At 46.3% G+C, this 26,392-nt stretch overlaps 1 protein-coding gene across 3 annotated transcripts in view; it reads left to right on the plus strand.

Annotated features, from left to right (window-relative positions):
- pepd (peptidase D) overlaps positions 1-26,392 on the plus strand; it is a 200,619-nt gene that overhangs the window by 16,916 nt on the left and 157,311 nt on the right. For all 3 annotated transcript variants that reach the window (XM_063067267.1, XM_063067266.1, XM_063067268.1), the window contains exons 2-3: positions 5,349-5,532; positions 10,200-10,327. In XM_063067267.1, coding sequence (XP_062923337.1) covers positions 5,349-5,532; positions 10,200-10,327 — 312 coding nt within the window. The remainder of the gene's footprint in view (positions 1-5,348; positions 5,533-10,199; positions 10,328-26,392) is intronic.

A 26,392-nucleotide genomic window follows, 5' to 3' on the forward strand; every position in this document is an offset into this window, starting at 1 on the left:
AAGTGTCCGACTTTCCCACAATTATAACAGACGACCCCAGGGGACTTCCTACCAGACTGCTCCCGGTCTACCTTATCCTTTTCACTAGTCCCCGGCTTACTTACTGACTTTTCTGGCGGACTCTCCCCGCCGTCCTGACGACCCTTCTGGTAGCCTTTACTCGGGGCAAACTTCATTTTATGCGTCAACGCATACTCATCCGCTAACTTAGCAATTGCGGCTAACGTGGCTGCCTCCTTCTCATCTAGGTAGGGTCTCATACCCTCAGGGACACAACCTTTAAACTGCTCAATCAGGATCAGCTGTAGCAGTCTGTCATAATCCCCCTCTACCCCCTTTGAGGCGCACCAACGCTCACAATATGCCTGCATCTCACGGGCAAACTCCAAGTACGTGCGGTCCCACTGCTTCCTCGCATTCCGGAACCTCTGCCGGTATGCCTCCGGGACCAACTCATAAATCCTGAGGATGGCCTCTTTCACCACCTCATACCTCTGGGCATCTTCCGCGGACAAAGCGGAGTAAGCTTCTTGGGCTTTCCCTTTCAGTACACTCTGAAGTAACACAGCCCACTTATCCCTCGGCCAGTCCTGACTTGTAGCCACTTTTCGAAATGGAGGAAGTACCGATCCATGTCGGTATCGTCAAATGGGGGAACCAGCCTAACCTCCTGGGTCGCCCGGAACCTTCCACCTTGGTTCGGCACGAGCCCCTGCTCTGCCCTTAACCTTAACTTCTCCAATTCGAATTCCCTTTCCCTCTGTTTCTCTTCTCTCTCCAACTGTCTGTCCCTCTCTTTCTCTTCTCTCTCCAACTGTCTCTCTCTCTCTTTCTCTTCTCTTTCCAACTGTCTCTCTCTCTCTTGCCTTTCTACCTCTCTCTCCTTCTCTTCTCGCTCCAACTGTCGTACCTGGAACTCCTGCTTGAGTCTCAGTTTTTCAAGCTGCACCTGTACCGCGTCTCCAGCAGATTTTTCAATAGACACCACCCCCAGCTCACCTTGGGGAAACACACCTTTAGATACATAGTGCTCTACGATAGCTCTGTGTATCTCCTCTCTCCTCATTGTCGACTTCCCCTTAGCAAAATTCAACCGTTTGGCCACAGCTACCAATTCCAATTTCCTGGCATCCTCTAATGCCTCCAAGGTCGGCGCCTTTATAAATTCCTCAGCCTCCATTTCTGCTGTTTGTCTTTTCTTTCTTTCGGGAATTTTAACCCAATCAATTTACTCCGTCCCAAATTTAGCGTTCAAAATCACGGATGAGAACCCCACTTATGTTACGTACCCAGTAACTGGGTTGCCAAACCAGCAGAAATGGATCACTCAGTTGGAGTCTGGATTACTAGAACTAAGAAAGTTTTATTAAAGAAACAAGCAACACAGTAATCGAAAGGATAATAAATGCAACAGTTCAGCAATGATAAACACACGTGCACAGAATTAAGATAACAGCATCAATCAAGCTCTATCGTTGTCTAGGGGTAAATGACCAATTTCAAAGTGACACAAAAGTTCAGTCCAATTTAGTTCAGTTCGCAGTAATCGTTGCCATGGCGATGGACAATGTGGGGGGGGAGAGAGAGAGAGAGAAAACGAGAACGACTGATCATTCAGAAATGGCTTCCACTCACAGACCGGCGATATTGCTCACAAGCAGCTTTCGGGCGAGTCCTTTGTGATGTCACCTGAGGTCACCGACTGTGACCCGTCCTCCAGATGCGGTCGATCCTCTGCAGTGAACCCGGCACCCAAGCGAGGGTGGACACACACCGGGTTCCCGCTGATCGTACCTTTCCACCCTGTGCATTTAAGGTCCGGTCCTTCCCACCGACTTGTGAGAGGCGCACCGCTTCCAGGGTCTCGTTACCTCGGGTGTCGTGTGTGTGTTGCCTTAGCGAACCTGTCCCTTTTTATCCCCCTGCTGGGGTATCGCCTGTCCATCACTTCAAACAGTTCAGGGTTCAAAGGGGGAGCCGCTCCAGACAGCTCTCTCTCCCGTCCCTTCATTACACATCTCCAGATGCTGCTTCATTGTTCCTTATCTCTCCTTCCCCTGAGGACAGGTGACAGACCAACTGCTGATGCCACTGATGCTAGCCCAGGCCAGCAAACATCTTAATTTATGTGTATTCTCGTCAGAATATGTACTGTGTGTGACAATGTAGTGTTTTGCATCTTTGGCCCCAGAGGAACGCTGTTTCATTTTGACCACAGAATTAGGCCATTTGGCCCATCAAGTGTGCTCCAGCACTTCATGGTTGATTTTATTATCTGTCTCAACCCCATTCTCCTGCCTTCTCCCTGTAACCTTTGCCCCACTAATCAAGAGCCTGTCAACCTCTGCTTTAAATATACCCAATGACTTGGCCTCCGCAGTTATCTGTGGTATAAAATTCCACAGATTCACTGCCCTCTGGCTAAAGAAATCCTCATTGCTGTTCTAGGATGGACATCTCTCTATTCTGGGACTGTGAGCTTTGGCTGTAGACACGTGTATGTTGGGTGACAGTTAAACAAGGCATTTAGAGAGATGGACATGGGGTTAGCTTACGCTGGTCAGCACTGATTGTAGGCCGGACAGCCAGTTCTGTCCTGCTTTGTTCTGTCACCGCTTGCTGCTCTCTCTCTTCCCCTTTGTCAGCAGATTGCTCAGCAGTGGTGTGTGGTGTTTTTATTGTATTCATAAACCATTGTTCCTTGCTGACGGTTGCAGAATGGTCACTGGCATTTACTGCCTGTCAGATAATGAAGCAGTTGGTATGCTGCACAACTTGTCAATATGAAGAACTCAGCAGGTCAGGCAGCATCTGTGGAGATGAAAAACAGTCGCTGTTTTGGGGTGAAACCCAGTCACAGACATGCGTACTGCACTAGGCAACATAGTTTTATGAATTTAATTTTTTTAAATGTATTTTTATTGTAATTTATAATTTTTTATAATGTATTGCTGCCCAAAATAAATTTGACACTATGCCCTCTCTCCCATGATCCTCTTTCCTCTGTTAGATTCCTCTTTCAGCCCTTTGCTTTTCCCACCTATCACCTAGCTTGCTGTCCTTCCCCTTCCACCACCTTCCTGTTCTGGCATCTTCCTCCTTCCTTCCCAGTCCTGATGAGGGATCTCGGCCCACGACATCAACTGTTTATTCATTTCCATCGATGTCACCTGACCTGCTGGGTTCCCCCAGCATTTAGTGTGGGTTGATCTGGATTTCCAGAATCCCTTGTGTTTAACAAGCTGATGAACCTGCAGAAACAGTTGTTACAGGCCGTGACTATCCAGTGAGACCCTAACCGCCCCCCCCATGAATGTCAATGACATTGTGACAGAGACCCCATGTCCTGATGGGGCAGCATGGTAGTGTAGGGGTTAGCACAACTGCTCTACACTGCCAGGGATCATGGCTCAATTCCTGCTGTCGTCTGTAAGGATTTTGTACTTTCTGACTGTTAGGGTTTCCTCCAGATGCTCCGGTTTTTCCCCACATTCCAAGGCCACGGTCAGGTTAGTAAATTGTAGGCTGAAATGTTGGCGCCAGAATCAAGGTGACACTTGGCTGGCCCCAGCACATCCTTGCACTGGTCATTGATGCAAACAGTGCATTTCACTGTGTTTTAATGTACACAAGACAAATAAAACTCTTCTTTGAGAAGAGCAACTTTTCCCAAGGATATCCTAAAGAGGAAATGTACCTCTTTACCCTCGTTGCTATCCTTGCGCCATGCTTTCAGGCTTTTGCATCCTCTGCCCAATGGGAGAGGGGAGGAGAGAACATCTGGGCAGGGTGGGTGCTGTTGGCTGCTTCGCTGAGGCAGTGAGAAGTGTAGTCAATGTCCATCAAGAAAAGCACAAAATAAAGGAACTTAACAGGTCAGGCAGTGGCTATAGAGGTAAATAAAGAGTCGACATTTTGGGCCAAGACTTTGATCAGGATCCTTCCTGGTCCCATGAAGGGTTTCGACCTGAGACACCGACTGTTTATTCATTTTCAAAGATGCTGCCTGACCTGAGTTTCTCCAACATTTTGTGTGTTGCTTTGGATTTCCAGCACCTGTAGAGTCTTTGTTTACCATAAAGAACATGCACTCCAAGATAGGCTTCGGAGAGGGAGACTGGAAATGTATAGACAGCAGTCGTGCAAACCAAACTAATAGGTAGCACATCGAGTCCCACTCTGAGGAGAAGGGAGCATAGCCTGGGTGGTGAGGACGCTGCTTGATGATGGATGTAGGTACATTTGGTTTGCTAGAGCCATTGACATACCAAATCTCCTCAAACTCCTAATGAAGTACGTGTTAGGGATGAGACCCAGGTTTATGTCTGATCGGAAAGGCTGTTTGGTCACCAAGCGCTGAGTACTGCTCCTGAAGGGCCACATCTGCTATCCAGGTCGCGTTGTTTCAAAGCTACATTTAATGTCAGAAATGTATATAGTCTACATCCTGAAATTATTTTTCTTCGCAACCATCCACAAAAATAGGAGTGCTCCAAAGAATGAATGACAGTTAAATGTAAGAACCCCCAAAGCCCTCCACGCTCCCCCACCAGCAAAAAAGCATTTTTCCCCCCACCAAAAACTCTCTCTCCCTAATAAGGGAAAGAGGTGTCCCTGTTTCACAGTGAGAGGGGAGACATAACAAAACAACTCGCTGATTCACGATATTAATAGTCTGTTGCATTGCTCTTTCCGAGCTCTGTGCCCAAAGAACTCGGGTGTCTGGCACACAGCCAGCTAGCTGCTTTCAGTCATCGGACTCCCACGACACACCAGGTTCCTGCGGAGGCACTGACCTTGAGTGTCCCTGCCAGGGCCACGAAATCCCCTGAAACCCCGAAGGCGCGCTGGTCTTCCAGGTCGTGTCCTTGGTATGTCGAATAGCGGCCAGTCGTGAGAGCCCGAGGGCGGGTCCCAATCTCGCAAAGAACCGAAGTCAGCGTGTAACTCCAGATCAGGGTCTTCAAAAGAACGCTGAAAGGGAAAAATAGAAATAGTAAAGATGGAAATAGAGCTGTTTCCAAAGATGCAAGCAAAGAAGTCGCTGTTAGGCGCCATCATCTCCTAAGCTTCTCCTGTTTATTGTGAATTTTGGGAGAGATGTAAAAGAACCCGAGCGTGGTCAGTACATGGAATGTGCTGCCGCAGGGTGTGATTGAGGCCGGTACATTAATAACTTTTAAAGGATACTTGTACAAGAACATGAATGTGCAAGGTTAGGTATGGACCAAACATGGGTAAGTGAGATGGGAATCCAGGTCATCATGGCCTGTTTCCCTGCTCTGAGACGGTTGCTCGTTTTTGTTGGGTTTTGATGTTCAGCCACTAATGCATTCCCTTTTTTTCAGGCCCTCCTTCTCGATGGGAAACGAGACCCTCAGGGTTCCCATGGCCCTATTTGCCTTGAACAGGCAGCGGCTGTGTGAAAAACTGCGGAAGAATGCGGCGGTGCCAAAGAAATCAGTGTTGGTTCTGCAGGGAGGAGAGCAGACGCAGCGATACTGTACTGACACTGACGTTGTTTTCCGTCAGGTGGGTCTGGGGAATGACAGCTCTCTTAGTCGGGTTGGTGCTGAATCAAAGCACATCCAACATGCAAACAGTGTACTTATCCCGACTGGTTTACACTTCAGGATACAGGATTCTTACAGGATTCTTAGAAGTGTGGAGGAACAGAGGAATCTTGGGATCAAAATTTTCAGAATTCTACGGTTGGGGCATTAGATTATCAGGTTTTTCATTTATTAACTCTAGTACAGGGTAAAGCCACCTCAGTCAATTTCTGAAACTGCTTCCGCTGTACAGTGTTAATATGGGACCCTCCTTGTGGGGCAGGTGCATGTTGATGAATATTCCAAAGAACAATATGGTCTCTGCATCTGCCGATGTCAATAAATCACCCACTGCCAACTTGTACACATGCAGAATGGACCTGAGTTCATAAAAAAGGATAGATTAAAATCTGAGCAGATGCTAGAAGTCCAGAGTCTCTCACACAATGCTGGAGGAACTCAGCAGGCCAGGTAACAGCTATGGAGAGAAATAAACAGCCGACGTTTCAGGCTGAGATCTTTCAACAGGACTCCGGATCGGGAAGATTCTGATGAAGGGTCTCGGCCCAAAGCATCGACTGTTCACTCCTCTCCATAGATGTTGCCTGACCTGCTGATTTCCTCTTGCAGTTTGTGTGTTACTCTAATTAAAATCTGGCATTCTGTCGGCAGCCAAGGTGGATCCAATGGAGTGTGAGAGCCCAGAGCTCTGTCTCCTGGTCAAACATTGTGTCATGGAGATCTGGGAAAGGCTGCTGCCATTGTTGATGACTTGTCGTGTGGATGAATCAGGACATCACGATCCTTTAGCGTTGGCAGGTGAGATGCACAAGCCAATGGGAAGAGAGTGTAGAGTTCAGAATGAGTAATAATGAGCCCATTGGTTCAGAGGCAGATACATAGCAAGCCATCTGCCTTCTGTCAGTCTGGACAGTGACAGAATTTATCTGCCAAACTACAGAGAGCCCTCCCAATAAAGGCAGGGTGATTTCCTCAGCGACTGAAAGGCACGACCGAGTTGAAAACACTGCGAACTCGGTTGCTGTTCCCCAAGAGGTCCCAGAAGACACAGGAGAATTAAGCCATTTGGCCTATCGAGTCTATTCTGCCATTCCATCATGGCTAATTTATTATCCTCAGCCCCATTCTCCTGCCTTCTCCCTGTAACCTTTGACACCCTGACTAATCAAGAATCTTTCAACCTCAGCTTTAAATATGCTCAATGATGGCCTCCACAGTCATCTGTAGCAATGAATTCCACAGATTTACCATCCTCTGACTAAAGACATTCCTCCCATGTCTGTTTTAAATGGATGACCCTGTATTCTGAAGCTGTGCCCTCTGGTTGTAACTCCCCCATTATAGGAAACATCCTCTCTATCGAAACCTTTCAATATTTCTCTAAACCCTCCTCCTCTTCATTCTTCTAAACTCAAGTGAGTACAGGCTCAGAGCCTTCAAACGGTCCTCACCCGGAGCTATGTCATTTGAAACTCAGCTGCCAGGGAGGATGGAGAGCAGAATGCAGCGTATAATCCGATCTCATAGACTTGGATGGTAGTTGACACCTGATCCCTTCTGTCAGTGCAGCTGCAGTAATTAAAAGAGAAAAGTGTTACAGGAGAGTCTGGCATTTAATTACCCTTATGGATAACTTAGTATTGCATGTCTTTGAGCGACAGTGCGACAGTAATGAGAGAAAGAGGCTCTGAGTCTGGCTCTTGGCCGTGCTCTCCTCTCAGTGTGTTGTGGGAGATGTTAGAACTACTGTGTGTGTGAAGTAGACATGTTTGTTGCGTAGGAGGGTTGACTGGAAAACTCCAGATGTACAGGAACAGGTATCCAAAATTGAGGGGTAGAGAGGGGGTGAATAGGTATTCAAAATGGAGGGGTAGAAGGAGGGTAGATGGGTTTCAAAATTGAGGGGTAGAGAAGGTAAATTGGTTTCCAAAATTGAGGGGTAAGAGGGTAAATGGGTTCCCAAGTCTGGGGGGGGGTATAGATAGGATAAATCCAGGCTTTTTCTGCTGAGGTGGGGTGGGACTACAACCAGAGGTCACAAGTTAAGGGTGAAAGGTGAACTGTTTAAGAGGACCGTGGGGGAGTGGGGGAGGGAAGTGAGACTTAGGGTGGTCGAGTGTGGAATGAGCTGCCTGCATTGGTGGACGTGATTTCGATTTCAATGTTTAAGAGAAGTTTGGATAGGTACATGGATGAGAGGGCTATGGTCTGGCTGCAGGTCAAGGGGACGGGGCAGAGTAGTAGCTTGGCACTGACAAGTTGGGCTGAGTGATCTGTTTGTGCTGTGGTGTTTTATGACCCTTCAGCCCATCGTTACATCCCTATCCTTCTATTAAAATTAAAGATGACCGTTATTTGGCCCATGTACATTGAAACGGAGTGACATGCATCGATTGGGTCAATGACCATCACAGTCTGAGGATGAGCTGGGAGCAGCCCACCAGTGTCGCCATGCTTCCAGTGCCAACATAGCTTGGCACAGCTTACTAACCTGCGTGTCTTTGGAATGTGGGAGGAAAGCAGAGTGCCCGAAGGAAACCCAGGCGGTCACAGGGAGAACTTGCAAATTCTGATCGTTGGCACTGTAAAGCGTTAAACTACTTAAATTTCTGTCTAAGTACTCCTTAAACACCATGCTTGCATTTGACTCCATCTCCCCTGGCAGTGAGTCTCAGGTATTATCCCCTTTATTTTGGGGGGAAAAGTAATTGGTTCTGGGTGTCTTTTTAAATCTTCTCCGATCTCTCCTGTAACCAATGTCCTCCAGTCCAAGAAAGATCCTGCACTCCAGCACAACCACATCTTTCCTAAGTGTGGCACCCAGAGTTGCAAAGCAGTTGCCGAGTGGGGTCTGTCAAGTTACAGTATAACATCCCAGCTCTCGTGTTCTACCCATCATGCCGTGCTTTCACCACCACGTGTTACCTTCCAATGGCACCTCGTTCAGGAAACCATGGACTGACCCAGAACCTCGTAACAGAGAACATGCATTTAAGGTGAAAGGCAGTAATTTCAAAGGAGATGTGAGGAGCCAGTTTTCTTTTACACGGAGTGGTGGGCACCTGGAAAGTGTTGCCTGGTAAAGGGTAGTGGTAGAGGCAGAAACGTTTAAGGGACATTTAGGTAGACACATGAATGTGAGGGAAATGGAAGGATATAGATATTGTGTAGAAGGAAAAGATTAGTTGGCAATTGGTCCAGCACACCATTGTGGGCATATGCTGTATGTTCTATGAACCCCTAGATCTCTTTTTTTCAGTGTTGTATTGCTGTGTGGACAGGTCAGAGGAGGGAAGTGTAGGCCCTTGGGCCCACAATGTGCTGACATTTTGACCTACTCTATGGTCAATTTAACTTTTCCCTCCCATCTAGCCCTCCCCTTTTATATCAAGTATGTGCCTACTGAAGAGTCTGAAATATCCGATGCCACCATCTCTGGCCGTGTGCTCTGCATACTCGCCACACTCTGTAGTTTTAAAACAAAGTTTGCCTCCGACGTCCCCCTACACTTTCCTCCAAGCGCCTTAAAAAGATGCCCCTTCCACACTGGGGAAGTCTCCGGTTGTCATTGGAAACACAAGAAAGGATACATCGCATGAATGTCACAAATATTGGGATGAGCTTATGAAAATTAAAATCAATGTTCATTATGGCAAATGTAGGTCTGAATTAAAATTTCCAAGCCTGCCTATGTTGTCTGCCACTTTGCCATGTTGATATCAGAAACCTTTGCCTTTTTTTATGTGGGGGGAGGGAGGAAAGAGGGTTAGCTGGAAGGCGATGGGTGAAGCCAGGTGTGTGGGAGAAAGTAAAGGTCGAGACTGGGTGAGTACGTGGTTGAGGTCAGAGGGTGAGCAGTGAAGACTCACTGAACTCCCGTCAAAGATGATATAACCTTCTGGGTTGGCATCCCTCAATGCCCCATCTTCAACAGGAGTTCACTGAGACCTTTTCTCACTGCTCCTCCTCTGAGGCCTCTGCTGCTCTCTGGCTCTTCGAGCAACTACTCATCCAGATTCGACCTTTACCTTCCTCACCTACCTGGCTTCGAGCTGATCCTTCCCCTCCCCCATCTTATTCTGGTGCTTCTCCCTTCCTTTCCAGCCCTGATGAAGGGTCTCGGTTTGAAACATCAACTCTTTATTCCCCTCCATAGATGCTGAGTTTCTCCTGCCTTTTGGATGCATTGCTCTGGATTTCCAGCATCTGCAGGATCCCTTGTTTGTTTTTCTGTGTTCTGTATGTGATACGTGTACTGTTTTGCACCTTGGTCCCTGGGACACATTTTGTTTAGCTGGGGTGCCGTGGTAGCAGAGCAATCAGTGCAATGGCTGCTTGGGGTGGCAGAGTTCAGAGCTGAATCAGTGTCCTCTGTAAGCAAGTTTGTAAGTGTGTTCCCTTGTGTGTTTCCTCCGGGTGCTCCAGTTTCCTCCCACAGTCCAAAGAGGAACCACTTAGTAGGTTAATCGGTCATTGTAAATTGTCCTGTGATTACGCTGGGATTAAATAGGTGGGTTGCTTGGCAATGTGGCTTGAAGGGCCTTTTCTCTCATTAAAATGAATCCATGTGTACAGTTGAATGGCAGTAAACTTGAACTTGTTTTAAATGTGTATTCCTTGTTCTAGGAATCTTACTTCCACTGGGCATTCGGCGTGACGGAGGGTGACTGCTATGGTGCTGTGGATGTTGCTGCTGGCAAGTCCTTGCTGTTTGTGCCAAAACTACCAGAGAGCTATGCCACGTGGATGGGAACGTAAGGAACTGTTCACTTCTCTTCAGCTTGTTCTTCCTATCCCTGACTCGTGCTGACAGTCATCCAAGAATCACAGTCTTGTATTCAAATCCTCCCACTTTCACTCCTCTCTCTCCTGTAATATCCTCCAGCTGCTCCAGAGTTAAAGACTGAATAGGTGAGGACTTTATTCCCTGGAGTGTAGGAGAATGAGGGGAGATTTGATAGCAGTCTACAAAATTGTGTGGTATAGGGAGGGTAAATGCAAGCAGGCTTTTTCCACTGAGGTTGCGTGAGTCTAGAACTGGAGATCATCGGTCAAGGTTGAAGGGTGAAATGTTTAAGAGGAACGTGGAGGGGAGGAGACCTTACTCAAAGGGTGGTGAATGAGCTGCTAACAGGAGTTGTGGATTTGGGTTCAATTGCAGCATTTAAGAGAAGTTTGGATAAGTACATTGATGGGAGGGGTATGGAGGGCTATGGTCTGGATGTAGTTCGATAGGACTAGGCAGAAAATCAGTTTAGAAATGACTAGATGGGTTGGAGGGCTTTATAACCCTGTGACCAAGCTTTTGACCATCTTCATTCTATCTCCAGATGTGGCCAAGTGTCGCTTTTGTGCTTGGTAAATTCACAGCAGCTGGGTCTTGTGGTGTTTGTATTAATAGTTTTAGTTCTATCGTAACTTCTAATTTCTCTTTGCAAGCTGATAGCTAAATTCCCAATGATGTTTGCATCATTCCTGTACAGCTGCTGTTTCCGTTTAGCACGGCCACAGTATCATGACAGCAAGGACACAGGTTCTTGTGCAGGGACCCAGAGGGGCCATTTGCTGCTGTCAAGCTTGCTTGCAGCATATTAATTGGAATGTTTGATTTTGGCTGTTCAGGGCTCACATCCACTCTCTGCACTTCTCTGTAAAGTACACTGACTGACGTGGAAACTTTTATCACCTCTTCTCCCCCCCCCCCCCATTCCCCCCTCCTCCTTTCTGTCATGGTCCACTCTTCTCTCGTGTCAGATACCTTCTCAAGCCCTTGCCTTTTCCTCCTTCACCTCCCAACTTCTTACTCTATCCCTCTCCCCCCCCCCCCCATCCACCTTGGTTCATCTATCACTTCTGGCTTGACTTCCTTCCCCTCCCCTCCACTGCCCCCCCCACCTAATCCTGGCATCTTCCACCTTCCTTTCCAGCCCTGATGAAAGGTCTTAGCCCAAAACAACAGTTTGTTCCTCTCCATAGATGTTACCCGACTTGCGGAGTTCCTCCATTTTGTGTGTTGCTCTGGATTCCCTGCATACCCTGAATCTCTTGTGCTGTCTATGTAATCTCCTTTAGAGAATTTGAGATGTTCAGACTAGATCCTGATGGAAAGGAATTGGTGCAAGACCTGGGAGAGGCAACAAAGGATAATTATCTTTATCTGTGGTGCACTTGGCCTCAGTTGCTTCAGCAGTGGCTGCTTTTTTTTAACTCCTTTCAATCAGCAGAGCTGGCATTGTAAGCCAGTGTTGTCAGACACTGGAGACAGCAGAGTCTGCAACCATCTGCTGGAGAAACTCAGCAGGTCGAGCAGCATCCGCGCAGAGCAATGAAGTTGTCAAAATCAGGTTTATTGTCACTGACTTGTATGTCAGCAAATCTGCTTCATGTCAGCAGAGATAACAATTTCTATTAATTTCAAAATGAATAGTCCAAATTAAGTGAATGTAATGGACATAACATATGGACTCACTTTCAAAGACTTCATCTCATGTTTTCAATAGTTATTGCTCATTTGTTAATCTCTCTATTTGCAGTTTCTCTTCTGTACTCAATGTAGTTTTACATCAATTCTGTTATGGTTATTCTATATATTGAGTAAGCCCACAAGAAAATGAATCTCAGGATTGTATATGGCGACATGTATGTTCTTTGTTATAAAATTGAACAATGCACGTTTAATGACGGCCTGTTGCATAATTCAATGTAACCTTGTCTCAGCACGCTGTGTGTGTGTGTGTGTGTGTAGAAGAAAGCCACAGAGAAGACAATGTCAGCTCAAGGTTCCCTGTGTACAGGAAGCAGGTTCTTGAAATTGACAGAAACATTTCCTCTTTATTACATCACTTTGATTAACAAGGCAGATGGAGTTCAGTCTAGAAAAGTGTGAAATCATACATTTGGAAGATCAAATTTGAAGGCAGAGTTAGTGACAGGATTCCTAATGTGAGGAAAGAGAAGGATCTTGGGTCCCTTGTCCGTGGACCCCTCAGTTGATAGAGTTGTTAAGAAGATGTACGGTGTGCTGGCCTTCATTAGAAACATAGAAAACCTAGAGCATAATACAGGCCCTTCGGCCCACAAAGCTGTGCTGAACATGTCCTTACCTTGGCAAATACCTGGGGGTACCCATAGCCCTTTTTTTTTCTGAGCTCCATATACCCGGATAGGAGTCTCTGAAAAGACCCTATCGTATCTGCCTCTACCACTGCCGCTAGCAACCCATTCCACACTCTCACCACTCTCTGCGTTTTTTTTAAAAAAAACAACTTGCCCCTGACATCTCCTCTGTACCTACTCCCTATCACCTCAAAACTGTGCCCTCTCGTGCTAGCCATTTCAGCCCTGAGGAAAAAGCCTCTGACTATCCACACGATCAGTGCCTCTCATCATCTTGTACGCCTATCAGGTAACCTCTCATTCTCCATCACTCCAAGGAGAAAAGGCTGAGTTCACTCATGTCCCGCAATCCAGGCAACATCCTTGTAAACCTCCTCTGCACACTTTCTATGGTTTCTACATCGTTGCTATAGTGAGATGATCAGAACTGAGCACAGTACTCCAAGTGGGGTCTGACCAGGGTCCTATATAGCTGTAACATTACCTCTCGGCTCTTAAGCTCAATCCCACGATTGATGAAGGCCAATGCACCGTATGCTTTCTTAACCACAGAGTCAACCTGCACAGCAGCCTTGAGTGGCCTATGGACTTGGACCCCAAGATCCCTCTGATCCTCCACGCTGCCAAGAGTCTTGCCATTAATGCTATACTCTGCCATCATATTTGACCTACCAAAATGAACCACCTCACACTTATCTGGGTTGAACTCCATCTGCCACTTCTCAGCCCAGTTTTGCATCCTATCAATGTTCCATTGTAACCTCTGACAGCCCTCCACACTATCCACCACACCCCCAACCTTTGTGTCATCACCAAATTTATTAACCCATCCCTCCACTTCCTCATCCACGTTATTTATAAAAATCATGAGGAATAGGGGTCCCAGAACAGATCTCTGAGGCACACCACTGGTGACTGACCTCCATGCAGAATATGACCCATCTACAACCACTCTTTGCCTTCTGTGGGCAAGCCAGTTCTGGATCCACAAAGCAGTTTCCCCTTGGATCCCATGACTCCTTACTTTCTCAATAAGCTTTGCATGGGGTGCCTTATCAAATGCCTTAATGAAATCCATATACACTACATCTACTGCTCTACCTTCATCAATGTGTTTAGTCACATCCTCAAAATATTCAATCAGGCTCGTAAGGCATGACCTACCTTCGACAAAGCCAGGGTCAGTGTGTTGAGTTCAAGAGCCCCAAGGTAACTTTGCAACTCTAACACCAGTTCATTCAGACTTAGTGTTCAGTTCTGGTTACCTGATTAAAGAAAGAATGCAGATTCCGTGGAGAGGGTGCTGAGGAAGTTTACCAAGATGCTGTCTGGATGAGAGAGCATGTCTTAAGAGGAATGCTGGAGTGAGTTAGAATGACTTTGGAATGAAGGTGAGAAGCAGTTTGGTGGACGGGTACAAGATGAGAGGCACGGACAGAGCGGGCAGTCTTTTTCCCAGGTGGCAATAGCCAGTACCAGAAGATGTGTTTAAGAAGAATGGAAGAAAGTTGAGGTGGGATGTCAGTGGTAAGATTTTACAGAATGGCGGGTGCCTAGAATGCATTGCTGGGTGTGTTGGCAGAGGCTGACACAATAGGGATATTTAAGAGGCACTCAGGTACCTGGAAGTAAGAAAAGAGGGTTATGTGCTATATAGGAGGGAAGGGATGGATTAATCGTGGTGTAGGTATATAGAAAGGATGGGCCTGTATTGGGCTGTACTGTATGTTCTGAGGTAGTATTCTTGGGTTCGAGGACTATTCAGAAATCTGGTGGAGGGAAAGAAACTGAATGTCTTCAGGCTCCTGTGCCACTTCCCAGAGAGTAAGAGGAGAGCACGTCCTGAATGTTCAGGGTCCCCAGTGATGGAGGCACCACTTTTTGGAAATGTCCTTTATGGTGGGGAGGCTAGTGTTCGTGCTGGAGCTGGAGCTGTCTGAGACTGCGACCTTCAGCAGCCTCTCGATCCTGTGCATGGGAGCCTCCAGACCAGACGGTGATACAGCTGGTTAGGATGCTCCCCATGGTACGTCTGTGGACATTTGTAAAAGTCTTTGGAGACATACCGAATCTTCTCCGACTCCGAATGAAATACTGCACCGTTATGTTGAGCCCAAGAACTTGAAGCTGCTCAATTTCCACTCCATGAGGACAGGTCTGCATCATCAGCAATTCCTTTCCTCCCATAAATGCTGCTCGACCGACTGAGCAGATTGTCTGTAACCAGTGTTAATAAGCCCATCACCCCTACTGGGTGGAAGACTGCTGAGCCCTCTGTCCTGGGCCAGTCTTTCACATTGTCTGCAGGAGTAGTCCATCTTTGAAGGTTCCTCCTCACTCAGGGATGAGATCTTTGGAGCTTCTGTTGGCACTTCTGTAGCACTGGGTTTTACAGGATAGGGTTGCTAGCCTGATCCCCAACCCTGCACCGTTCATAGCTGGGCTCAGGACTGTCCATGGCAGAGTAGGCCATTGGTGCTCTCCCGCACTGTGGCGATGTTTACTGCTTGCTCCACCTTGATCTCTTCACTTGTGCAAGAAGATCTCACTGACCTGTGCAGGAGCGGTGTTTGCGGTTTGCTGGTCGTACCGTGGCAAGTGGCCCCCGTCACCCTTGGTGGCTTATTGTTTCTGCAGTACTTACTGAATTGTGTAATAGATTAATTAGATTCATTTTTCACGTGTACAGTGAAAAGCGTCACTTTGTATCTCTGAATATCAGGGTTTGAAGCTGTGCTGGGGGCAGCCCACAAGTATTGCCGCACTTCCTGCACCGACATGGCATGCTGACAAATTGCTAACCCTAACCTATATACCTTTGGAATGTGGGAGAAAACGGGAGCGTCCGGAGGAATCCACGCGGTCATGGGTAGAAGTGCAAACTCCTTATGGATGGCAATGGGGATTGAATCCTGACTACCGGTGTTGTAAAGCACACTGTTACTGTGCCACCCGTACTGGAATCTCCCTGTAGTTTGAGCCTGCTGTGTCATCCTGTGCCTGCTGGGGAGTGGGCTGCATGAGCTGGGTTCAATGCCATAGCCTGGACTGTTCACTGACTCAGCTGATGAAGTGAGTCAGAAATTGCACCTTTTCTTACAACTGAAGTTGTCCTTCCATGCTATAGCTGGGTGACCATTTATTTTAATGAAAATCAGCATTATCTTCTCCTGTGCCTCTGGTATGGGTCCTGAGGGTCCTGTATCACCTTCCTGATGGCACCAGCAAAAGGGAGCATGGCCTTAATTGAGGGGTCCCTGATGTTTGGTGCTGCCTTCCTGCGACAGTGCTCCATGAAGATGTGCTTAATGATGGGGAGTGCTTTACTCATGATTGTCTGGGCTATGTCCACTACTTTTTGTAGGCTTTCCAATTCAAGGGCATTGGTATGCCTATATCAGGCTGTGATGTAACCAGTCAATATACTCTCCACTACACATCTGTAAAACTTCGTCAGTGTTTTCACATGCAGCTTAAACCCGAGAAAGAGATACATTATTATGATGCCACAGACACACGAGGCAATGAAAGCACATCTTCATGGCATTTGTATGTTATGTCTTTGACGACAGACTTGAAACTGGACCAACTTGCATGAGTGAGACAGGAAAGTGGTAGTGCTCTTTAAACTATCAATGTAGATATGAAGAAGGCACAACAGCAGCATTAGGAGTTTAAGTAGGATTGGTATGTCACCAAAGATGCTTGCAAATCTCACAGATGATCTTGGAGAGCATTCTAACCGGCTGCATCGCTGTCTGGTATGGTGAGGGAGGAGGCACAGCACAGGATCGGAAAAAGCTGCAGGAAGTTGTAAACTCAGCCAGCTCCGTCATGGGCACTGCCCTTCCCAACATTGAGAACATCTTCAAAAAGCAGTGCCTCAAGAAGATGGCATCAATCAGTAAGGACTCCCACCACCCAGGACGTGCCCTCTTCTCATTGCAACCCTCAAGGAAGAGCCACAGGAGCCTGAAGAGAGACGCTCAATATTTTAGGAAGAATTTCTTCCCCTCCAGCGTAATATTTCTGAATGGACGTTGAACCCATGAACACTATCTCACTATTTTTGCTCTTTTTGTACTAAATTTAATTTCATATTGTAATTTGTAGTTTTGAAATTGTGTACTGAATCTGGTTATCTGAGAAAATGAAGTTTGAGGATGTCTAGGATATTAACAAGCACAGGCACAGCAAGTGGAGATTGAATGCTGGAAAGGGTACTCCTCCCTTTCCCCAGCATTCTTATTCTGGCTTCTGTCCCTTTCCTTTCCAGTCCTGATAGAAACCATAGAAACTGCAGCACAGAAACAGGCCTTTTGGCCCTTCTTGGCTGTGTTGAACCATTTTCTGCCTAGTCCCACTGACCTGCACACGGACCATATCCCTCCATACACCTCCCATCCATGTATCTGTCCAATTTATTCTTAAATGTTAAAAAAGAACCCGCATTTGCCACCTCGTCTGGCAGCTCATTCCATACTCCCACCACTCTCTGTGTGAAGAAGCCCCCCCTACTGTTCCCTTTAAACTTTTCCCCCCTCACCCTTAACCCATGTCCTCTGGTTTTTTTCTCCCCTTGCCTCAGTGGAAAAAGCCTGCTTGCATTCACTCTATCTATACCCATCATAATTTTATAAATACCTCTATCAAATCTCCCCGCATTCTTCTACGCTCCAGGGAATAAAGTCCTAACCTATTCAACCTTTCTCTGTAACTGAGTTTCTCAAGTCCCGGCAACATCCTTGTAAACCTTCTGTGCACTCTTTCAACCTTATTTATATCCTTCCTGTAATTTGGTGACCAAAACTGAACACAATACTCCAGATTCGGCCTCACCAATGCCTTATACAAGCTCATCATAACATTCCAGCTCTTATACTCAATACTTCGATTAATAAAGGCCAGTGTACCAAAAGCTCTCTTTACGACCCTATCTACCTGTGATGACACTTTTAGGGAATTTTGTATCTGTATTCCCAGATCCCTCTGTTCTACTGCACTCCTCAGTGCCTTACCATGAACCCTGTATGTTCTACGTTGGTTTGTCCTTCCACCGTGCAATACCTCACACTTATCAGTATTAAACTCCATCTGCCATTTTTCAGCCCATTTTTCCAGCTGGTCCAAGTCCCTCTGCAGGCTCTGAAAACCTTCCTCACTGTCTACTACACCTCCAATCTTTGTATCATCAGCAAACTTGCTGATCCAATTTACCACATTATCATCCAGATCATTGATATAGATGACAAATAACAATGGACCCAGCACTGATCCCTGTGGCACACCACTAGTCACAGGCCTCCACTCAGAGAAGCAATTCTCTACTACCACTCTCTGGCTTCTTCCATCGAGCCAATGTCTAATCCAATTAACCATCTCTCCATGTATACCTAGCGACTGAATTTTCCTAACTAACCTCCCATGCGGGACCTTGTCAAAGGCCTTACTGAAGTCCATGTAGACAATATCCACTGCCTTCCCTTCATCCACTTTCCTGGTAACCTCGTCGAAAAACTCCAACAGATTGGTCAAACATGACCTACCATGCACAAAGCCATGTTGACTCTCCCTAATAAGCCCCTGTCTATCCAAATGCTTGTAGATTCTGTCTCTTAGTACTCCCTCCAATAACTTACCCACTACCGACGTTAAACTCACCGGCCTATAATTTCCCGGATTACTTTTCAATCCTTTTTTAAACAACGGAACAACATGAGCCACTCTCCAATCCTCCGGCACCTCACCCGTAGACACCGACATTTTAAATATTTCTGCCAGGGCCCCCGCAATTTCAACACTAGTCTCCTTCAAGGTCAGAGGGAACACTCTGTCAGGTCCCAGGGATTTATCCACTTTAATTTTCCTCAAGACAGCAAGCACCTCCTCCTTTTCAATCTGTACAGTTTCCATGGTCTCACTACTTGATTCCCTCAATTCCATAGATTTCATGCCAGTTTCCTTAGTAAATACAGACGCAAAAAACCTATTTAAGATCTCCCCCATTTTCTTTGGTTCCGCACAAAGCCGACCACTCTGAGGACCAATTTTATCCCTTACAATCCTTTTGCTCTTAATATACTTGTAAAAGCTCTTTGGATTATCCTTCACTTTGACTGCCAAGGCAACCTCATGTCTTCTTTTAGCCCTCCTGATTTCTTTCTTAAATATTTTCTTGCACTTCTTATACTCCTCAAGCACCTGATTTACCCCCTGTTTCCTATACATTTCATACAACTCCCTCTTCTTCTTTATCGGAGTTGCAGTATCCCTTGAGAACCAGGGTTTCTTATTCCTATTCAATTTGCCTTTAATCCTGACAGGAACATACAAACTCTGCACTCTCAAAATTTCTCCTTTGAAGGCTTCCCACCTACCAATCACATCTTTGCCAGAGAACAACCTGTCCCAATCCATGCTTTTTAGATCCTTTCTCATTTCTTCAAATTTGGCCTTCTTCCAGTTCAGAAGCTCAACCCTAGGACCAGATCTATCCTTGTCCATGATCAAATTGAAACAAATGGTGTTATGATCACTGGAACCAAAGTGCTCCCCTACACAGACTTCTGTCACTTGCCCTAATTCGTTACCTAACAGGAGATCCAATATTGCATCCCCTCTAGTTGGTCCCTCTATATATTGATTTAGAAAACTTTCCTGAACACATTTTACAAACTCTAAACCAGCTGGACCCCTAACAGTATGGGAGTCCCAATCAATGTATGGAAAATTAAAATCCCCTACCACCACAACTTTATGTTTCCTGCAGTTGCCTGCTATCTCTCTGCAGATTTGCTCTTCCAAGTCTCGTTGACTATTGGGTGGTCTGTAATACAATCCCACTAATGTGGCCATACCTTTCTTGTTTCTCAGCTCCACCCATAAGGACTCAGTAGACAAGCCCTCTAATCTGTCCTGTTTGAACACTGCTGTAATATTTTCCCTAACAAGCAATGCTACTCCCCCACCTTTCATTCCTCTGCCCCGATCACATCTAAAACATCGGAACCCTGGAATATTAAGCTGCCAGTCCTGCCCCTCCTGTAGCCAAGTTTCACTAATTGCTACAACATTATAATTCCACGTGTCAATCCACGCCCTCAACTCATCCGCCTTCCCTGCAATTCTCCTAGCATTGAAATATATACACCTCAGAAGATTTTTACCACTACTCACAACCTTTCTATCAGTGGATTTGCTTAAACCTTCAACAACATTTATTTTCACCCCAGCCACACTGTCAGCTCTGGCACTCTGGTTCCCATCCCCCTGCAAATCTAGTTTAAAGCCTCCCCAATAGCACTAACAAACCTCCCTGAAAGGATATATTGGTCCCCCTGTGGTTCAAGTGTAACCTGTCTCTCTTGTACAGGTCCCACCTGCCCCAGAAGAGGTCCCAATGATCCTGAAATCTGAAACCCTGCCCCCTACACCAGTTCCTCAGCCACTTGTTCATCCTCCAGAGCATCCTATTCCTACCCTCACTGGCACGTAGCACAGGTAGCAATCCTGAGATTACCACCCTGGAGGTCCTGCTTTTCAACTTCCTACCAAGCTCTCTATACTCACTGTCCAGGACCTCTTCACTCTTCCTTGCTATGTCATTGGTACCGATGTGCACCACGACATCTGGCTGGTCACCCTCCCACTTCAGAATGTCATGCAATCGATCAGAGACATCCTTGACCCTGGCACCTGGGAGGCAACAAACCATCCTGAATTCTCTGTCATGACCACAGAACCTTCTATCTGCACCTCTAACTATCGAGTCCCCTATCACTACCGCTCTCCTCTTTTCCCCCCTCCCTTCTGCACTGCAGAGCCAGACTCAGTGCCAGAGATCCGGCTACTGCAGCTTGTCCCAGGTAAGTCATCCCCCCGCCCCCCAACAGTATCCAATGTGGTATACTTGTTGTTGAGGGGAATGGCCACAGGGGAACCCTGCTCTGCCTGCCCTTTCCTCTTCCCTCGCCTGACAGTGACCCAATTTCCTGTCCCCTGCTCCTTTGGCGTAACTACCTCCCTGTAGCTACTATCTATAATCTCCTCATTCTCCCGAATGATCCGCAGGTCATCCGGCTCCTGCTCCAGTTCCCTAACGCGGTTTGTCAGGAGCTGTAGCTGGCTGCACTTCTTGCAGGAGTCGTTGTCAGGGACACCGGAGGGCTCCCTGACTTCCCACATCCTGCAAGAGGAGCATTCCAACATCCTGCCTGGCATTCTCACTACTGTAAAGAATCTGAACAAAAAACTTACCAGAACCTACCCTGGCCTCTGCCTGTTCTCGCCGAAGCCTGTTTGAGCCAAAGCCGTCCCACTCTGACTCAGTCCACTCCGACGATGGCCGCTGTATATGGTGGTCTGCTTTTTAAACCTTGGCGCGCTACGTCACGCGCCCGCGCAGTGCAGACCCTTCTCCCCGAGCAGTGTTTAAAAAAAAAACGACTTTTTCGACCTGAAATTCTTCCGCTCACTTCTTCAGCTACTTGCTTCGACTGAAACAAGAACCGTTGAAATTTTCCCTGATGAAGAGTCTCAGCCCAAAACATCAGCTCTTTATTCCTCTCCATTGATGCAGCCTGAATTGCTGAGTTCCTCCAGCATTTAGTGCCTTGCTCTGGATTTCCTGTATCTGCAGAATCTAGTGTTTTCTTCAAGCTGCTTATGATTGTTGGAGCCGACTGCCTGCCATGCAAGTGCAGCTGGACGGTTCGCCATCTCTGTCTCCAGAGCAGTCACAGGGTCAGGTCTGCATCCCAGCAATGACGCGAGCCAGGGATGATGGCAGCCGCCTTTTCTGCAGCCAGTGTTGTGTCTCAATTATCTAAAATGTTCTGATACCTCCTAAAGCCAGGTAGTAAGCATTTTTCCAAACATGTTAATTGCAGGAAGCAATTATGTAGTTTTGGCAGTGTGACTAGGCTGAAAGTGCCAGTGACTACTATTGTTACAGCTGCACTTGTTTCTGCTGTAATTTGTGGCAACACTAATTCATTTCTTAATTGAAAAGCCTAGATAGTGGATGTGAAAAGGATATTTCCTATAGTGGGGAGTCTAGGACCGGACAGCACAGCATCAGAATAGAGGGATGTCCATTTAGAACAGAGATGAGGAGGAATTTCCTCAGCCAGGGGGTGTGAATCTGTGGAATTCAATGCCACAGATGCCTGTGGAGGTGAAGTATTTGGGTATATTTAAAGCAGAAGTTGATGAGTGTCAGCGTGTCAAAGATTATGGGGAGAAGGCAGGAGAATGGGGTTGAAAGGGTAATAAATTAGCCATAATGGGATAGCAGAGTAGACTCGATGGGCTGAATGGCATGATTCTGCTCCTATGTCTTATGGTCTAATGTTGAAATAGCTATTGTCGCGTTGTGGAACAAATGGGCAAAAGTTCAACTTTAAATAAAAATACAGGTTTCCCCCGCCATCCGAAGGTAGAGCGTTCCTATGAAACGGTTCGTAAGCCGAAATGTCGTAAAGCGAAGAAGCAATTACCATTTATTTAGATGGGAAAATTTTGTGAGCGTTCGCAGACCCATAAATTATCTACCAAATCATGCCAAATAACACACAAAACCTAAAATAACAGTAACCTACAGTAAAAGCAGGAATGATGTGATAAATACACAGCCTAAATAAAGTAGAAATACTTTTCCACAATCATTACTGAACTGTTCTCTGAAGTGAAAATCTCACGCAAGCGCCGTCGGCAGAAAATCTCACGCAAGCGCTGTTGGCAAAAACATTCTCGCCAGTCACCTTTAAGCTATGAAGCTGCCAAATCATACCAAATAACACGTAAAAATACACAGCCTATATAAAGTAGAAATAATGTATATACAGTGTAGTATCACTTACCGGAATTGGTTCAGCGCCGAGCACACTCCTGATGGTGTGTCAGACTGAGTCGTCGCAGGTTGGGTGGTGCAGTGGCCCCCACCTCCCCCCCCCCCCGGCTGCCGACCGATATATTGCTGCGAAGCATGCAGGGATGCAGCGGTAGCCGGGAGGTACACAGCACATCTTTAAGAAAAAAGCATGCTAATTAATTAGGTGCCGCCAGTAATTGTCGGCCCAGATCAGTACCAATTTCCAATTGCGTCGTCTCTGATCTGGGCCGACAATTACGTGTTGGCGGCACCTAATTAATTAGCATGTTTATTTTGGCTTCTTTCTTAAAGATGTGCTGTGTGCCTCCCGGCCACCTTTGTATTCTCCGCGAATCGGTATCTGTCCGTGGCCTGGGGGTTGGGGTGGTGGGACACTGGGGTGTCATCTCGTCGTCTGTTTCCATTAGAGCAGGCAGCTCATCTTCTCCTATGACTGCCTGCCTCGATGTTGAAGGTCGAGGTTCGTCGTCTGCTGTGGCTGATGTGGAAGGCTTGCTTGACTGCTGAACCTCGCGCATTTTTCTATCACACAGTACTTTAATAAGGACTCAAACCATCCTGCAAATATCTCCTAAACCGACGTACCCTTTCAAAATTAAAGTCGTACTTTATCATTACTCATTCGGTTTCGATTGTTATCCTTTTTACTTCCAATTGCATCAGCTCTTCATCTGTCAGTTCTTGGTGATGGGATGCCAAAGCCTCTTCAATATCATGTTCGTCAGCTTCCACAAGCCAAACTCACTTTGTCCTTACTTCGTTCACCACGATCAAAACGCTTAATTATGTCTAGTTTTACAGTAAGTGTAACACCCTTACGAGCTCTTTCAGGCTTTTCCGATGCCATAGAACTCATCTTGCAAAGGGCTGCTCACAGGCTCGTGTTTAAGCAATGCCGGTGAGAATCCGGGGGAGAGCGGCTGCTTGGGGCGCGCTGTTTTTTATCGCGCGCTGAATTTTTTTTTTCGTAACAGTGAAAACACCTTTTGAAAGCGGTACTAATGTTCGTCTTTCGTAACAGTGAGGTTCCGTAAAGTGAACGTTCAAAAAACGGGGGACACCTGTAATGGAATAAAAAGCTGCCATTCCCCTGCAGTTGATAAGTGGCTATTTGAGCTGCTCCGAAGGGCGGTAAGGTGAGGGTGCTGTGGTCTGTCACTCTGTAACATGGGACCAACTGAAATCCCAACCACTGAGCTCTCCAGTTAAGATTGACTTTATTGGTCTTACTTACCTATGCAGTGGATTCTGGTTAATCAGGTCAGCTGTTTATTTGGGACAACTCTTAAAGAACAAAATCTATTCAAGAAAATAGGTGGGAGATTCTCTTTGTTTATTTAGACACCATGGCTCTTAATTGGGACAGGAGACTTGCCAATTAGTTTTTAATTTAATTGGAACAGGAGTGGGTAGTGGCTCCATATGTCACTACTACAGGGTGTAACGACCCTGCCTTACACGAGTTCCGGGCTCAGCTGGCTCCGGCTGACAGTACCCGGTATGGGCCCCTATCCGGGGTCACGGATCCCACTGCCTTGTGGGTATCTTCGGGAAAGAGAAGGCTAAGGAGTAAACCCTACACAAATCCGGAGTGGAGCCCCTATGGCAGTTGGATGATGTATTGCATTCCTTTGGACCACATCCGCGAGGCTGAGAGGGGGATCTTGATGTCTGGGCAGCCCAGGTATCTCCATATTCATCACCCAGGTCTATGCCCTGGAGAGATTAAACTGGGCGCATCCAGTGTCTACTTAAACAGACAGAGCCATTATGGCTCTCAATTGGGACAGGAGACTTGCCAATTAGTTTCTAACTAGTGCCAGTCATGTGCACTTGCTGTTGGACCCCACACTGTGCTAAGAGTGAACAGCTTTTAAATAGTTTCAGTTGTGTGTGTGTGTGTTCAAAAAGCAGTGATTTTTTTTGTCACTGATAGTTGGCAAGAAATAAGCAGTAAGACAATTCAAAACCATTTTGTTCACTGTGGTTTCAAGCATCAGTCTTGGAGATGCCGGAAACGACCAGGAGAGAAAATGAAATTACTTCACTACTTCAAGTTAGGAATTACATACAATTTGGTGGTTTTGACAATCACCTTGAATATAAAAATGAAACTGAAGATTTGGAGGATACAATCATTGAACGCATTGTATGAACACAGTTCATCTACACCAGGTGTCTATGCTGACTTTGTTCATTTAGTCAATCAAAGAATGCATCAGTGTACACTGGATGCAGTAACTATTGCAGTAACTATTGGAGCTAATGCACTTTTATAGACTGTAGTGGTGTTGTGTTCTAATTTGTTCTGTACTTCATTTATATAATTTGTTACTCAGTTAAATGGTAGTTTGTCTTTTTTGTTAACTACTTGCATGAAGCTTTGGCTGATTGGGCAGCTGCTTAATTGGGCCAAAAGGTACTGGTCCTGATGTGCCCCAATTAACCCAGGATCGAAGGATCATCACTTTGTCATGGTGGAGAGGATAGAGATCCTGAGAGCAATGCCATTTGGAGTTTAGCCACATGTCGTTCAGCTCCTGGTAAGGTCACCCATTGCGGTCAAAGGTCAAGGAGTGATCCAACCAAGACCTCAGATGGAACTGGCTGAAGACGATGACACATCACAATGGCAGTGAAGGTGGAGGAAGGCTGCAGCGGTGAAGGGTCCCCGTGCCACTGGACCCTAGCCCCCATCTGTCAACTGCAGTGCGGCGGCTGCCTATGTATCAGCCTTCCCACATTAAAGTCACACGTAGGCAATCTCCCTAAGATCCTGCTTGTGGATCCCAGATTAGCGTCTAGAGCCATCTGAAGATCCGCCAAAGACAACCTCTTAAGAGAACGTCTTACTCGACTTGAGTGATCATGCTAGTAAATTAAGAATTTGCTGTGGTGTGTTGGCACAGTATGCAACAAACAACATTCAACAATTAAAAGAATAAAGAACTATATAAAAATTGGAGGTTAAAGTACAGATATGACATAAAATTTGCAATAAATACCATGTATTTACAATGTAAGCAACATTATAAAAAGTCATTTAAAGTGTGTATATTGCTGTGTCCTGAGGTAATAGATAGAGAGGGGGACTAACTAGAATAGTTGTTCAGATTAACTGCCTGGGCGAAGAAACTTATGATGTGAAATTTTTTGTTTTAATAGCCTTCTAGTGCTTTCTAGAAGGGAACTTTGGGAAAAGGCAAGTTTGTTGGGTGAGTAGTGCTCGCGATGTGAGGCAGACATACCCAGCCTTAATATCCTGTTCCATTTTGAGTCTCTTGAATCTGAACAGGGTTAGATTTATTTATTGCATTACATCAAAAAAACAGCGAAATGTTTGTGTTAACAACCAACAGTCTGAGGATGTGTTGGGGGCAGCCTGCAAGAGTAGCCACACATTCCAGCACCAACATAGCGTATCGACAAAGTTCAGCGGAACAACACAGAACGCAAGCAAGAAAACAAGCCCCTTTGCTCGCTCCCTCCCTCCCCCCCCCATGACAACAGAGGTGTTTCTTCTGCCGCTTCAAGCGTCATTGCTGACATTGCTCTTGGAATTGTTTAGAATTGAAGTTAGTTTATTATTGTCACTTTTATCAAGATAGAGTGAAAATTGCCTCGCACAGACTAAAGGACTAGTCTTGTTAGGATAGGCTGAGTGAGCTCAGGCTATGCTCTTTGGAGCAAATATCTTTGGATACATGGCCACAGATGGCTGTGGAGGCCAAGTCATTGGGTATATATAAAATGCAGGTTGATGGGTTCTTGGTTAGTCAGGCTGTCAGAGGTTATGGGAAGAAGGCAGGAG

This window comes from Mobula hypostoma, chromosome 14 (assembly GCF_963921235.1).
Source record: "Mobula hypostoma chromosome 14, sMobHyp1.1, whole genome shotgun sequence".
In the NCBI taxonomy this organism is placed as follows: domain Eukaryota; kingdom Metazoa; phylum Chordata; class Chondrichthyes; order Myliobatiformes; family Myliobatidae; genus Mobula; species Mobula hypostoma.